Source organism: Aegilops tauschii, chromosome 4, assembly GCF_002575655.3.
Source record: "Aegilops tauschii subsp. strangulata cultivar AL8/78 chromosome 4, Aet v6.0, whole genome shotgun sequence".
NCBI classification, from domain to species: Eukaryota; Viridiplantae; Streptophyta; class Magnoliopsida; order Poales; family Poaceae; genus Aegilops; species Aegilops tauschii.
Window position 1 is genome coordinate 358,648,724 of NC_053038.3, and position 16,134 is coordinate 358,664,857.

General features: G+C 47.2%; 2 protein-coding genes across 2 annotated transcripts; both read left to right on the plus strand.

The window, feature by feature from the left end:
• Positions 1-5,242: 5,242 nt before the first annotated feature.
• LOC109766085 (histone-lysine N-methyltransferase family member SUVH2-like) lies at positions 5,243-7,805 on the plus strand. Its single transcript, XM_020324853.3, has one exon. It carries the CDS (start codon positions 5,362-5,364, stop codon positions 7,399-7,401), a length of 2,040 nt encoding a protein of 679 aa, XP_020180442.2. The 5' UTR covers positions 5,243-5,361; the 3' UTR covers positions 7,402-7,805.
• A 4,220-nt stretch (positions 7,806-12,025) lies between these two features.
• On the plus strand, positions 12,026-13,067 carry LOC109766080 (uncharacterized). Its single transcript, XM_020324849.3, has one exon. It carries the CDS (start codon positions 12,105-12,107, stop codon positions 12,840-12,842), a length of 738 nt encoding a protein of 245 aa, XP_020180438.1. The 5' UTR covers positions 12,026-12,104; the 3' UTR covers positions 12,843-13,067.
• The last annotated feature ends 3,067 nt before the right edge of the window (positions 13,068-16,134 follow it).

A 16,134-nucleotide genomic window follows, 5' to 3' on the forward strand; every position in this document is an offset into this window, starting at 1 on the left:
GGTGTCAAAGCTTGCATCGATGAAACTCTTTACGACGAACTCTTTATCACCTTCATAACCGAGAAATATTTCCTTAGTCCTCTGAGGATAGTTTTTTGACCAATGTCCAGTGATCTACTCCTAGATCACTATTGTACTCCCTTTGCCAAACTCAGGGCTGGGTATACAATAGGTCTGGTACACAGCATGGGGGCCATGCGCGGTGGTGGCGGAGCGTGGATCGACGGAAGGAAAGCTTCGGCGCACCCCTACCTGGCGCGCCAAATGCCGGATTTTGGGTTTTGGCAAAACCCTTGAGGTTCGAACACTGGGGTGCGCACAAAGATCTCTCCTCCCCCTGGCACTCTCCCTCACCGCGGTCTCAAGGCTCAGCGCGTCGAACTCGCAGAACAAAGAGACACAAGGTTTATATTGGTTCGGGCCACCGATGTGGTGTAATACCCTACTCCAGTGTGGTGTGGTGGATTGCCTCTTGGGGCCGAGGATGAACAGTTACAAGGGAAGAACAACCTCTTGAGGAGAGGTGCTCTTGTGCTTGGTGAATTTGTGTGGATGAGGATGATCTGAATGGCCTCAGATCAGTTGCCTCCTACTGTGGTGGCTAGCCCTATTTATAGAGGCCCTAGTCCTCTCCCCAAATGCGGGCTGAAGGGATGCCACAACGGCCAAATTTGAAGGGAGACAACTAGTACAAGTTATCCTGACTAAAGGTGGTCTTCGCCTGCCAAAGGCTCTGGTGGTGACGCCGTCCTGGGCTCCATGGTGACCTCCGTCCTGTCGTCCTGCTGGTCTTGGTCTCGTTGCACTGATAGGGAAACATTTGCCTGACGCCTCAGGACTCCTCGCCTGCACTTGCCTCTTTAGCACCAAAGAGGAAACGAGGACACTGTGCGCGCTGGCGCCCGCCTGACCCCGGTCATCTTGGCTTGCGTCACAGAAACCTCGCGAGGTGCCCCTTGCCTTGATCTCTCCGCCCCTCGCGAGCCAGCCTAGTGAGGCCGCCCCCGAGGAGGTCTTGCATCGTCCGCCTCGCGAGGCTTGGCCCCTCGCGAGGGTCTTGAGTGTTTGCTGGTGAAGATGGGCCGTACAGGGCTGCTGGTGGAGCCACGCCGTGGGCCGCAGGCAGGCAAGTCTGGGGACCCCCGTTCCCAGGACACCGACAGACGTAGGGTTTTACCTCCATTAAGAGGTCCCGAACCTGGGTAAACATTGTGTCCCACTTGTCCCTTGTTACCATCAATCCTCAGACGCACAGTTTGGGACCTCCTACGCGAGATCTGCCGGTTTTGACACTGACACATGTGTTTTTAGTTCCTCAGACCATGAGGGTATCATAGTCACTTCCTACCGTGCAGTGGACTTTGGGGTTGCTCAAACGTCACAGTAACACGGTGATCATAACGACAACTTACGGGTTCATCGGAAAGTTTGACAAGGGACTAGATAGCTCGAGAGTGGGATTTGCTCCTCTGACGATGGAGAGATATTCTTAGGGCCCTCTCGATGTGATGGTATCCATCATATTCTGGCCAGACACAGGTGACCACGTCACGGGGATGCCGAAACACTTCAACGAGAAAGAAGAACAAAACCGGCAACGAGATCAACGGAATAGTGAGCATGTGTATGACTCAGGAGGATACCGATGCATCACGGGTTTTGTAAAGTATCACAAAGCAAAGGGAACATCACATGATAACCAAAGGTTCACTCAAATGTCATTCGTGTAATCATAGGGATCGGTATGGACGTCCACAGTTCCGCTATCGGTCATTGAACGAATGGTTTCTTTCATGTCTATGATTTACCGAACCTATGGGGTCACAAGCTGAAGGTAATCATGATCTACTAAGTGTTAGTAGGACGAGAGTATCAAGGATTTATTTGTGGGGTTGTTTCATTAATATTCGGAATAGTTTCGAGAGGAACCGGAAGCGTTTTGGGGTCACCGAAAGAGTTCTGGATGTTTCCAAAAATGTTCTGGTGCGAGGACACTTTGGATGGGCCAAGGGGTAAGGCCCACAAGTCTTGAGGTCAGTGCAAAAGGGGTTCTATGGAAGACATGGGCCAAACGCCAGGGTGCTTGGCGTCTGGTCCTGGGCTAGACAACGAGGTCCGTGGCGTTTCCGGAAACGCCAGGAACCTTGGCGTTTCGTGTTGGAAAATAAGGAGGACTCTTCCTTGCATTCCAAACCGACTTTGGAGAGGTCCCCTCCCCAAGTTATGACCTGAGCACTCAACATATAAATAGAGGGGCAGGGCTAGCCCCTAGAACAAAATGGTTTGGAGCCTCCTCTAGTTCCTCTAGTTCCTCTAGTTCTAGTTGATCCTAGTTGATCAATTAGAACTTGACCTAGCTCCTATAATTCTCATAATTAGAAGCCCAATGTGGTTCTAATCTCCTCCCTCTAATTCTCCGGCGATGATTAGCGCTGCCAGATCATGAAGACCGTACGCTTGTAACCAAGTAGAGAGGTCGTGCTTTCGGTCTTCCATTCGTGGGATCGTTCGAGGGCAATTCGCGGCGTTGTCATAAACAGCTCGAGGGACTCCAAGTACGATCTACACCGACTAATCTACTTCCACTTCACTCAGGAGTCGGTAACGATCGTTGATCCAAACCCTATATGCATCTTTTATTGTTCCTGGGTGATCGTAGGCCGATTTTTTTGTTTTCTACTACGTTTCCCAACATCAGCAAGTTGTTACTCTCACCGGGAGGGCACAAGTTCCTGCTGGTGGCGAGCGACAAGTTCACAAAGTGGATAGAGGCCAAGCCGGTAACCAACACGGAGGCCAACACAACAGTGAAGTTTGTCTCCGAGTTCATCCACCACTTCGGCGTCCCGCATAGCATCATCACGGACAACGGGTCCAACTTGACCGCCACGGCATTCCAAGATTTCTGTCACAAAAGGTGGATCCAAATAGATTACACATCAGTCGCTCACCCCCAGTCCAACGGACAAGTCGAATGGGCCAACGTATTGATTATGCAAGGTCTGAAGCCATGGCTCATAAACGCCGCTGGTACGCTCAAAGGGCAACTGGGTGGAGGAGCTCCCCTCCATCTTCTGGATCCTGTGGAAGACACTGAACAAACCAATTGGCTACACACCTTTCTTCATGGTGCATGGAGCAGAGGCAGGCCTACCATTAGATATCGAGTACGACTCGCCACGAGTCCACGCCTACAAGGAGGAGGCCGCAGAAAAAAGCAGAAAAGACGACGTGAGCGCCAAGGAAGAGGCACACCACCTCACCCTCGAGCTCACAACAATCTACCAACAGAAGTTGCGGCAGCACCAATGCCAACGCGTACGAGCACATGAATTCAACGTCGGCGACCTCGTACTGCGCCTCCAGCAAAAGCCACGCAAGAACAAGTTGTCCTCTCCTTGGGAGGACCCCTACATGATCCACGAGGTCCTCAACAATGGGGCCTACTACCTCCGCAACAAGAAAACATATCGGGTAACTTTGCGACCTTGGAATGCCGAGCATCTCCGTCTATTCTACACATAAACTCTAAGTATTACGTACTTTTTCGCATAGATAATTGCAAATCTACATTACATGTATACTTAGTTCAAACAGAATCAAATTGAAAAATAAGGAGGCCCTTGAGGCTTCCCACATTTTTTTCATTTCCCTTTTATAGTTTGCTAATAAACATGACACACAACTTTTTAGCACAAACACTATCATGAACCCCTTGGGATAGACAAATCGTGGAAGCACAAAGGTATCTCTTTGTTGATGGACTCGGGGCCTACATCGCTTTAAGTGGACCCCCCGCAGCTCCACCCGGAGGATGAATCGTGCGTTCCTGCTTTTTGCTCCGGACCCTCGCGGACGTTTCTTTTGCGGACCCCCCCCCCACAGCTTCTTGCTCTCGGGCTGCATCGACACAATTTTTATGGTAGTCCTTCCTTTGAGGAGAGCAACCATAGGGATGCCAGAAGATTGAATCAAGCATTCTGGTCACACGAAGCCCTACTATACGGCGTCAACCAACGTAGGGGGACCTAGTTGAGACGATTTAGAGAGTTGCAATTATTATGGGGAGAAAATCTCCGCGACATAGCCTATATAAGATGATCTGGAAGATCATCAGTCCTGAAGACCATGGTGACTTTTCCCCACTTGGTTTTCACGCATAAGGTTTTTAATGAGGAAACATGTGCAATAGAAGGTAACCGGGGAGATCATTGGTCCTGAAGGCCGCAACTAATCCATGAGATTAGTCATTGTACCTTTTTTAGTGAGGCTTTTTTCAATTGGGTTTTCTCACATAAGGTTTTTTATGAGGCAACTTTGCGTATATAGTGCACTCTTTTCTTCATCCCTTTTTCTGTTGGTTTTTTAGAGGATTTTTTAGCGAGGTATATGCTTTGCGCGGTAATCGCCAAGGGCGAATGTTATGACACCACGTGTTAACAAATAATTATTTGACGAAAACTAGACACCTTGATCAAGGATCAAACCTCATATGTAAGGAAACTTACCATGCAAGTTTCCTTGGTTAAGCTAACTTGCCATAGAAGTTTCCTTCTAGACTATGGCAAGTTCCCTCCTCTCCAAGGGATCTTGTAGACAAGCTTTCATAGGTGAAGTAACTTGGTGATAAAAAAGTCTAGCAAACTTGTGAAGCAAGATTGCTTATGGGCTAAGGAACATATAGGTATACTCCCTGCGTTTTTATTTACTCCACATATTTCCTTTTACCTAAGTCAAATTTTATAAAGTTTTTTGCAAAAAAAATATATATAAAGTTTGGCCAAGTTTATCCAAACAATCTAAACTTTCACGATAACAAATATATATGGTATCTAAACTTTCACAATAACAAAAATATACTACTTCCTCCGTTCCAAAATAAGTGGCTTAATTTTGTACTAACTTTACAGTATATGATATGAACATATTTTCATACCAAAGATTTATACATGGTATGAATATATTTCCCTGTCTTGTACAATGATCCACCGAAGATTAATGAGAAAGAGCCTCCAAGTTTCTCTCCCTACATTTTACATTTTGTGCTCGTTGTTCTCTACAAATATTTGAAGGCAAGACATCCTTAATTCTCGCGTCCAACCTACCCTTAATAACGGCGTTAATCGCAAGTCGTGCAGCGACGACCGACCAACCCATCCACGACTCGAAATGGTGACTGAAACTACGGAATCCGGAAAGGCATAACTGCCCTCAGGAGGAAGTAGAAAAGACCCGACGCTGGCGGCAGCAGCGTGGTCACATGGCAGAGTAAAATCAGGAGCGGTCTCCAACCAACGGCGGAGAGAAGGAAAGCCCCCAGCCCAGGGCCCAAAAACCCTCTTCCGCCGTCGCCGATCGCCCATGGCGTCCGCTCCCGGCCGTCCCTTCCTCGTCCCCAAGCCAGATCCCGACGCCCCCGCTCCCACCGCCGAGCTCTGCGCCGCCCTCCTCCGCCGGGTGTCCACCAAGCCCGAACCCGACGCCGACGCGCTCCCGGCCCCGACCCAGACGACGCCTCTCACCCCCGAGCTCTGTGCCACACTCCGCCGGGAGCTCGAGCCCTCCCCCGACGACCATGCCGACTTCGCCCACAGCCTCCGCCTCGCCCAGCGGCGCCTCGACGCCATCTCCGCCAGCCTCTCCACACCTCCCCAGCCATCGCCTCCCTCGCCACCGCCTCCCCCACCTCCGCCCGCTCCGCGCAGCGCCAGCCTTTCCTCTACGCCTCCCCCGCCTCCGCCTGCTCCGCGCAGCGCCGACCCGGCGCGGGCCTCTTCCTCGACTGCCAGAGCCAGCGCCAAGGGCAAGAAGCGCGCGCGCGGCACCGCCGGCCCGGAGATGGTGCGCGCCACCGTCACCGCGGAGGCCGACCACCTCGAGGTCCGCACACTCGTGCGCCGGGCGCGCCTCACCTTCGAGGCGGTCCGAGGGATCTACCACCGCGGCGGCCGCATGCGCGCCGACATGACCGCCCTGAGCACGATGCTCTCCCAGGGCCTCTGCCTCTACCGCGACGTGCGCATCGTCGGCCCCATCCCGGGTGTCTTCGTCGGCGACGTCTTCAGCTACCGCGCCGAGCTGATCGTCGTTGGCCTCCACAACCAAACCCAGGCCGGCATCGGCTTCATCCCCGCCAACCTCGTTAGCGAGGGCCACCCCGTCGCCACCAGCATTGTCTCCTCCGGCGGCTACCTCGACGACCACGACAACGGCGAAGTCCTTATCTACACCGGCAGCGGCGGCCGCCCGCGACACGGCGTCGAGCACAACACCGACCAGGAATTCGAGCGCGGCAACCTCGCGCTCGCCTACAGCCACAAGTACGGCGTCGAGGTACGCGTCATCCGCTGCCACGACTGCGACACCAGCCCCAGCGCCAAGCTCTACGTCTACGACGGCCTCTACAAGGTCGACTCCATCACCTACGGCCCCGGAAAGTCAGGCCACGAGGTCTGCAAGTTCAAGCTCGTTCGCATCCCCGGCCAGGCCCCGCTCGGCAGCAAGATCTGGCGCTCTGCCCGGGATCTCACGAACATGCTCGACTCCAACATCCGGCCGCGCGGCTACGTCACTCGAGACCTGTCCAAGGGCAAGGAGGTGATCCGTGTCCCCGTCTTCAACAATGTGGATCGAGACATGTCTCCCCTCGGCTTCGAGTACATTGCCCGCCCTGACTTCCCGGCGCCCCCGGTGCTGCCCAGGACGGCGAGGCGTCTCAAGTGCTGCCAGTATGCGACGGCGTCGTGCGGCGGGACGTCGTCATCTGGCAGCTGCGCCTGCGTGAGGAAGAATGGCGGAGGCGGCCCGGCGTACAATGCCGACGGCACGCTCGTCAGGGGAAGGCCGGTGGTGTACGAGTGTGGCGCGCAGTGCGGGTGCCCAGCGAGCTGCTCGAACCGGGTGACGCAGCGGGGGATGCAGCACCGGCTGGAGGTGTTCCGGTCGAGGCAGACAGATTGGGGCGTCAGGGCACTGGACTTGATCCAGCCGGGCGCCTTCGTCTGCGAGTTCAGTGGAGACGTGGTTACCGTGGACGACGACAGTCACCACGAAGGCAATGCCGCCGGCGCGTCGACTGAATGGGGCGGCATCGTCGATCCGAGGAAGTTTCGGGCGAGATGGAGGGAGTGGGGAGACGCCTCCGCTGCCACGCTTCCGGACGACGCCGAGGAGCCTCCCCGATTCGCACATTTGGCAGGGCCGCGCCCGCGCTACGTGCTGGACGTGTCCCGGAGGAGGAACTTTGCTCCCTACATCAGCCACAGCAGCGCCCCGAACGTGTTCGTCCAGTTGGTGCTCCGTGGCGACGACAACGAGTCGTACCCTCGTCTGATGTTGTTCGCCATGGACACCATCCCGCCGCTGCGGGAGCTGAGCATCGACTACGGCATCGGTCCGTGATCTGCAAAGTTAACTGGCGAGAGGGATCAGAGATGAAAAGGTTTTACTGCATCTTAAGCTCAATAGCTGGTGGCTTCACGGGTCTCTGTTGTTGGTGGGGAATTTTCCTTTTGTCATTTCGTCATTCTTGATGTGGGTTTAGGCAGGGCTTACTTGCACAAGTGCTGGTGTAGTTACCTTAGTACAGGTGGCTGGCACAAAACACGTTCAGTCCTTCATATTCAGGAACTCTATCGCGTATTTATGTGGCGAATCAGACTCTGAACCTTGCATCTCATAACATGGATGAATGTTAAGTTAATCCCTCCGATCCAAATCTAAGTCGACTAGCAGTTTAGCTAAAGCACATCTAGATGTGCCATAAGTATTGCATATCTAAGTCTTAAATCATTGATCTTACGGAAGATTCATGTGTATATTTCCCCCCTTTTTCTTTTACTTCTTAGGCTTGATTGAGGGACTGAGATGTGCAATAATTAGGGCACATCTAAATGTGCCCTAAACAAACCCACTTATACTAAAACTGTGTCAATTAATGTCCTGCTTTATTAGTCCTCACTGTAATCCGTGCCAAATTTTGATCATAAATTTAACTAATGAAATGTTCATGCATGTCACTAAAAATCATATCATTGAAAACTATGTTCAAATACGAATTCAACGATATAATTTTCATTGACATGCACTAATGTTTTGTCAGTTAAATCTTTAGTCAAAATTTAGCACAAATTACAAAGAGGACTAATAAACCAGAACGGAGGTAGTAGTTTGGTAGTAACATAGTTTTTTTTAAATACGTGGTAATCTAAAATCTCGGTATTTGATTGCGTGGGCAATGAATACTTTCATCCCTAAAAATCACGTTTTTTTAATTCGGTTAGAAAAAGGGGGTCGAGGTCTCTTTCTCAAATACTTGCACACACACACAAAAGGGAAGTATTCAAAATACTACGGTTTATAAAGTACTCTAGCTAACAATCGTGCCCACACACTTCAATTTGACAGCATCTTGAGAAGATTTACCTCCTTGTCACCCACTGCATTGATGCTGCCTAAAATTCGGGTGTCCGGGAATCTGAGCTGTTAGGTGTTCATATGATTGTGATCACTTTGCATCGGTTGCAGACCTATGGTGTCACCCTCGTTTCTCACCCAAAGGAAGTGTCGCGTCATTCTGTCTGAACATCTTAGAACATCACGATCTTTGCTCGGTTGCTTTCCATCAACATTGCATTGATGCTACCTAAATTTTGGTTGCTCGGGAATCTGAGCTATGTCATGTGTCCATATGATTGTGGTCACTTTGCATCGGTTCCAAACCTATGGTGTCACCCTCGTTTCTCCACCCAAAGGAAGTGTCGTGTCCTTCTATCTTAACTTCTCAGGACGTCAAAGATCTTTGCTCGGTTGTTTTCCATCAACATTGCATTGATGCTGCCAAAAATCGGGATCGGGTTGGTTTAGTTTTCTGGTGTATCCAACTGGATGCGGCTGGCTTTTATTGTCTTTGGAGTTTCTACATTCCATTATCTGTGTTTTCTTCTCCGGGGCGGTGATTTGCATCCCAGATCACGGCCATCGGCGTCTTTTGATCTGCATCGATGACTTCATGACCGCTACTTCCACAAGTGCCTAGGAATAAAAAGTTTGCTTCACCGAAGAGGAGGCCCACAGGTGGCATCGAGCTATACTCATGGCGCACCGCCGGTAGATGTAGGAGAAAGAAGACTTCAACATCTCATGAATTTGAATGAAGTTTGGGTTTTACTATATGGATGTATTTTGTAAGGACAAGTGGTGTTTAATATGTGGCTTTAGGCCCTTACAAAAATTCATTTTTCAGTTATTAAATTCAAGACGGGAGCTCCTATATGCCACATTTTGCTGCGAGGTCGCGCGACGCACAACACGGCAGCGAACACGGCCGGCCCCAAAGGGGGAGCCGACTATGCCAAATTCCAAAAAATCATGCGCTTGCCCGAGTTTGAACACACGACCTCACCTGTTGCTAACAAGCCGAGTTTAACATATTTGCTGATTAATAGATAGCGTTGAGGTTTAAGAACTATTAGCAGCATTAGATCAAACATTTTCTAAAATTTCGAACGTGTTTTTTTTTGCAAAAAGTGGATTTTTTTTAAAAGCGTAAGTTCCAAAATGTTCAAACAATTTATTTGAAACTTTAACATTTTTTGAATTATGAACAATTTTTGAAAAATGGATTTATTTTTAGAAATTCTAGTTTTTTAAACGCGGACATTTTTTGAAACTCCGAAAAAAGGAAAATGCTAACATTATTTGTATTTGTGAATAAAATTTGAAAACACAATTTTTTTGCATCTATGAACAATTTTTTTTAAAGAATGCTTTTTGAGAAAGAAAAGAAATTTTTGAAAAGATTTTACCATTTTTTAAAATACTAACACTTTTTAAATTTCCTTAATATTTTTTCAAATACAGGAATTTTCAAATTAGCACACAAAATATTAGAATATAAAATTTGTTAAATTCCCGTTCAATTTTTGTTAAAGGCAAATAATTTTTATTGTGTAATTTTGTATAAAATGATTCTGTTTTGAAAGGTGAACATTTTATGGAACTCTGAACAATTTTCAAAAATACGAAACTTTTTTTGAAATTTCCAACAATATTTGAAATTCTCAAACATATTTTGAAATAAAAAACACAAAGAAAACAAAAGGAGCAAAAAATAAAAAGAAAAAAAATATGGGTTCAAGGATCTTCCACAAGGTTCCCAGAATCGGTAAAAACCGACTGGGGAGGAAGTCCTCAAAACCAAAACCGCACGACTATATGTATAGTGGGAGATGGGTCGGCCGAATTGCCTATGCGATTAGTCAACCCTTTGACATAGAGAGTGTCAAATAGGGTTTTTTATTCTAGATGCCCAATCTGGATGTGAGCGTGAAGAGTGAGCATGTGAATTGTGGATTGGGCTATGTCCCATAAGCTTGATGGCAAGAGACCGATTGTTTCTCGCAACACCAAGACACACAGACATCCTTTTTTCTGAGGAAAACCCAAGTTTTCATTCATCATAAGCTACAACGTGTGGGATACAGTTCACATCGTGGGAATCACCAAACCAAAGGTGACGTCCTGGATCTAGTGATAAAGCAAACTTGGCTAAACTATGTGCCTCAAAATTGACTGCACGACCTTCAAAAGTAAAATTACACCAAACTAACGACGCTCTTACATTAATCTCACTAATAATGACCCCGTAGGTGCCACGGCTAAAGTTCTTGATATCTTCCACCACTTGTTTCGAGTCTGAAGCAATAATTAACTTTTGAGTATGGAGATCCTCCGCCAAAGATATTGCTTCTCTACATGCGATAGCCTCTAATGTGGCGGGGTCGTAACTCCCTGAATGCCTAGAGCTGAACTTCCGAGAAAATTGTCATCTCTATCTCTATACACCACAGCTGCTGAGCCTCCTCTTCCTTGTCGGACACCAGCGTCCACGGGGATCTTTGCGAAGCTCTGAGGGGGAGCTCGTGATCGCTGGTTGACGGTTCCTATACACAAAGACATCCTAATTAGCGCGTTTGGCACCACCTAAGGTAACGGCCCAACAACGCATTTTTATATCGTTAAACTAGTGGACCAACGCCCATTGACTATCGATCGGTCGATGACTATTGACAGTTGACAAGGAGAGTTTCCCGTTGACTTCTGGAAAAAAAATATGAAATGTGATTTTTTTCGCAAATTTGAGGAAATTTCAATACTTGGAAACTTCCTATTTTGTAAAAGTCCGAAAAAATGAAAAAATTCAAAAAAAAAGTTCACAATTTTTTAAAGAATTCACAAACAGATTTGATAAAATTTCATGAAATTTCGGTAAAAGGCTCATGAATTCTCAAAAAGTTCAAGACTTGGAAAATTGTAATTAGGAAAAATGAATGAAGAAAAGTTCATAATTGAATAAAAATCACGAAATTTCTAAAAACCATGAATTTGAGAAAAAGCTCGTGGATTTAAAAAAAGTTCACAAATTTTGGAAAAAAATCTTAAATTAGAAAACTTTCGTAAAGAAAAAAGTTAATGAATTTGAAAAAGTTCATAAACTTGGAAACGGTTTAAAGAATGGAGAAAATGTAACGAATTTGACAAAAGTTTTAAAGTTTAGAAAAATCAATTTATTTGAAAATAAAAAAATAAAAGGAAAAGAAATGAACCGGTGTAAAAACATGTCAGAAAAAACCTAAAGAAAAACAAAAGAAAACCATTACCAAAAGTTAAAAACCAATAAGAAACCACCAAGAAAAAAACTCGCGCCGCAACTACAATACTTGACCGGCTCAGTACCGCCGTGCCAGAGGCGAGGTTAGCGAGAAATAGACCTAGTGTGATGACGGCGGGAATGAAATACGCTGCTTGTTAGTTGTTTTTAGCGTAACATTTTTTTAGAATATGTTAGCGTAATAATAATGTACTTACTGCTTACAAGCCCGCATAAGTGGGGCTTCATAAGCCCGATAAAGCCTATAAACTGATTTGTACAATAAGGCCCGGCCTTATGAAGCCCATCTCCTGCAGTCCCAAGAAAAATATCTCCCCGTCTCTCACATCCAACAACCTCTCTCTGATCGTTCCCTTCGCCTATCTGCAGGTCTGCATCCACACAACACAAGCCCACTCCCACGCGCCCCCAAACCCAAAACCCTACCACGCCCATGGCCCCTCCCTCGCCGCAGCCGCCCCGCCCCTCCGCCGCCGCCGACGGCGGCCCCGCCCCCTCCGCGGCGCCGGTCGACGCGCTCTTCCTCCAGAACCTGATGAGCCGCGTCCAGCTCCGCCCGCCCTTCCTCGACACCAACTCCTTCCTCACCCAGGACCTCGACGACTTCCTCCTCAACGAGTTCGCCGCGCTCACCGCCGCGACGGGCGAGTCCGACGATGAAGACGACGAAGAAGGGGAGGACGGCGGCCTCTCCGACGGGGAGGCCTCCGGGGAGGCCAGGCGGCGCCGGATGCTCTCGCGGGAGGAGGCCAAGCTGGAGAAGGAGATCGTCAGGATGGTGCTCGCCGGCGACGGGGACGCCCTTAAGCCCAACTCGGGCCAGTCCGTTGCCGTCGGCGACCACCACGTCTGCGTCGGGTTCCACGACGAGGCCGGCGGGGAGTACCGCGTGTGGGAGTGGCACGGCCACGTCATGCTCTTTGACGACGAGGACGGCTACTCCGCCGAGTACATCTACGGGAACCACTTCGAGCCGCTCGCTGCCGCCGCTGCCAGGGCCAAGCAGAAGGAGAAAGAGAAGAGAGAGAAGGACCTGACCTCGGGCCTTCGGGATTTGATTGTGGGTGATGGGGACAGTGCCAATGGCTTGAATTTGAATGGCAATGGCGGAGGCCCCAGGGTGGTGCGCAGGAACGTGGTAAATGCCCCTGCAGCAGCGCCTGCAAGGTAATCCTTTCTAGCAGTCCACCGGGCTGCTCGAAGTGAATGCATCAATACCAGGGGCAGAGCCAATAAAGTTTAATCTTTTTTCTCTAATGCATGTTTAAGCGGTCTCTTTTGATCTAAGGAGAAAGGCTCTGTAATTCACTTTTGGCATGATATACACAATGTGCCCACTGGGTTTTGGGATGGAGTTTTTATTCAACACTACAAATATGTGCTGTTTCTTGAGTTAGCTCATTTTTTTCTCCTCGTATGAATCTACCAGGATACAGATTGGAGATAACACATAAGCCTCTGCTAATTACTTGTCAATATTTGTTCATACTTACTTCACATCCTCTTGTTTACTTGTTATACACTTATACTGCTGCAAGCCTGTAAGTGCATTGGAACTTTTATAACTTACGTTAGCGGTGAAATTGTAGTGGTTAGTACCACCAGGTGATTATGTCTAAAGCCTAGAAGAGTGAGGAGCACCTTTAATCTACTCTCTTATAGAGGTAATAATGTATTTATGGGGAAAGGGCAAAGAGATCAAACATAGGTAGACCACTTCGGTGAAACACTGTTTAGTTGTTGTCCACTTTGGTGTGAGTCGAACTGAATTTCCTCTTAGTGACCTATTCTGATACTAACCTTGAACACAATTGATGAAGATGGGCCAGAATTATTTCTTAATCCCCTGATTCGACCTTTGGATTTTCCGACTATGTAATTGTACTGGTGATCATTCCCCAAGGAAACTCAGTAGGATTGTTTGTTTTTCTTGCCTAAAGCCTGAATAAGAATAATGGATTTGGGTTGCATTTCATCATTTCATCATCTCATTGCTCCTTCGTTTCATTATCAATGATCTTTAGATGGTTTCTAGAGCTGTTGGTTGGCCCTAAAATCCTCTTGAATGTTCAAAACTCTACTGGTGACAATGTTCATATTGTGTTGGTCTTACTGAACTGTACTGCACTTGTGCTTCTCGATTTTCGGAGTTACAACTTCAGTTGTTACTTGCTAGTGTAAGGTTTAGTGACAAAGTCCCTTTCTGACCCTTATCTTGTGGGAGGGCTATACTTATGTACAGATATTAAATTAACTAAATTGTATTTGTTGTCCACAGCTTCTGTAATGTTTGACTTTCTTAAAGCCTGAGATATATGCGCCCTTTCTGATCCTTATCTTGTGGGAGGGCTATACTTAATCTTCTAAACCTCAAAGGTTTTGCTGCGTTTCCCGATAGCCTGAAGATATATTCACCCTATTCTGACTGCTGGCTGTGTTTTGCTTCCAGAGATGTTGAAGTGGTCTACATGCATATCTTGTTGGAGGGCTATACTTAAGTGAACTAAATTGGTTTTGTTGCCCACAGGCCACGGCTTATGTAATGTTTGACTTTCAGTGAAGAGTTTAATAAATCTTCAATCAAGATTTAGATAGAGAAATGTTTTACAAGCCTGTGCTGAAAATCAAATAGACATGCATCTCACTCTATCATAGTACTGGTCATGAAAATATGCAATACTAGAATTTTTTACTCTTTTAGTGAACTATTTCTAAATCCATTCTAGTTATCAAGGGCCTGATATTTATGGTAGGAGGTGCTGATTGTTATTATTGGTCATATAGGGCTTTGGTAATTTAGTCTATCCTTGACGGAGACACCTGAACTCCTATCATTTGACTATTCAAGCTTTCAGTTCTGTTCCGTCACCGAAAATCGACAACAAGGATGTCCTGCATAAGAGTCAAGATTCTCTTTACTATAAACCAAGAGCTTCGCAAATCGAGTATCTTATCTGACATATCAATCGTTGAGCTTTACTCTATATTTAGTTACCTTGCATCTTCCAAATCTGTGTTTGCTGCCGTAATGCATAAAGGTTATTGTTTTGAGTCACTTTCGTGTATGATTAGCTGTGTATCTATATGGTTTCTTCCAAGTCTGATAATTTGCTTCATTTAGATGCCGCCTGCATTTCAAAATGGGTTAGCCTGCACGCAATGTTTTTCTCTGCGGTGACTTCAGTCTTATGTCTTTGTCTTGTGTAGCTTGGGTGCCCTGGTTGCACTTTCGACTATCCATGTGAAAGTCAAATGGGTTAGCCTTCACGCTTTGTTCTTCCTATTTTTTGCCATCTATCTCTGCATCATTTTTCTTGTCTGCCGCCTTGTAGTTAAGTGAGATGTATGCGTTACGTCATCCTGGCTGTCTTAGTTTGGTGTAATGATCTGTACTGGCAAGGTATAATCTACCTGAAACTCTTGAGTCGTTTGTCTCTTACTCCCTCTGTAAAGAAATATAAGAGCGTTTAGATCACTACTACTTTAGTGATCTAAACGCTCTTATATTTCTTTACGAATGGAGTACCTTGTTTCCCCTGGTCGCCCACCTGCTTCCATATATGTGTATGGAGGGCGAACGATCTTCCAGCGTTATGGAATGTGGCATATTTTCTGGTTGAATGAACCTGCCACGTAGATGAATCCTGATTCTCCTGGGCAGTATCAGCCAAATGCAAGCTTTCTAGGCACAAGATTTCGATGATACGAATCACGACACTGGGCTCGTTTGCCCTCTTCTGCTTACATGTTATGTGCATAGATTAAGAGCTTTGCAGTAGGTTAAGCCTGAAGTGGTTGATACCACAGTCGCCCTGGTCAATGTGGGGCCTGTATATGTCATTTAGCACCGCTGAATCAATACTCTAACCCTTGATTTGTCACGCGATGAAACGGTTCTCTGTGATAACCACGAACCGAGTCAAATTTCGTTCTCCATTCTTTTATCTTGCAAATCATAGCTTGGTGAAAACAATTGCCGTCTGATCTGCTGCAGATAGAGGAGGAGGCCAAGGGCTGAGCTACAGTTGTGGACTTGTCAGCATGAACTATTCTAGGTTACTAAGACGGCACGCGTGAAGGCGACTGCTTCTTATAACTTGCTAAAGCAGGCGAGGGGACACGGTCGGAAATCACGCACCGGAAAAACTTGACGTGAAACCGCGTCTGGGATCAAATGAAGTGGTGAAATTTGTCTAGCAGTTACCCCCTCTGTAAAGAAATATAAACACTCTTATACTTTTTTTTATGGAGGGAGTACCAAAAAGGCTTGGGTTCTAGTAGTAGTCTCTTCTTTTCAACTTGGTCTTGAAACGGCAGGCCGCAGGCGTCAACTTCTTGACTTGGTGCATCTATTTGTTGAGCCTGATCTATCCTTTTTTAGCCACTGCAACCGCGCGTTTGCGTTTCTTCCACAACACATTGATGTCTCTGTGCACGCCACCGTGTTCAGGGGAAAACGCTGG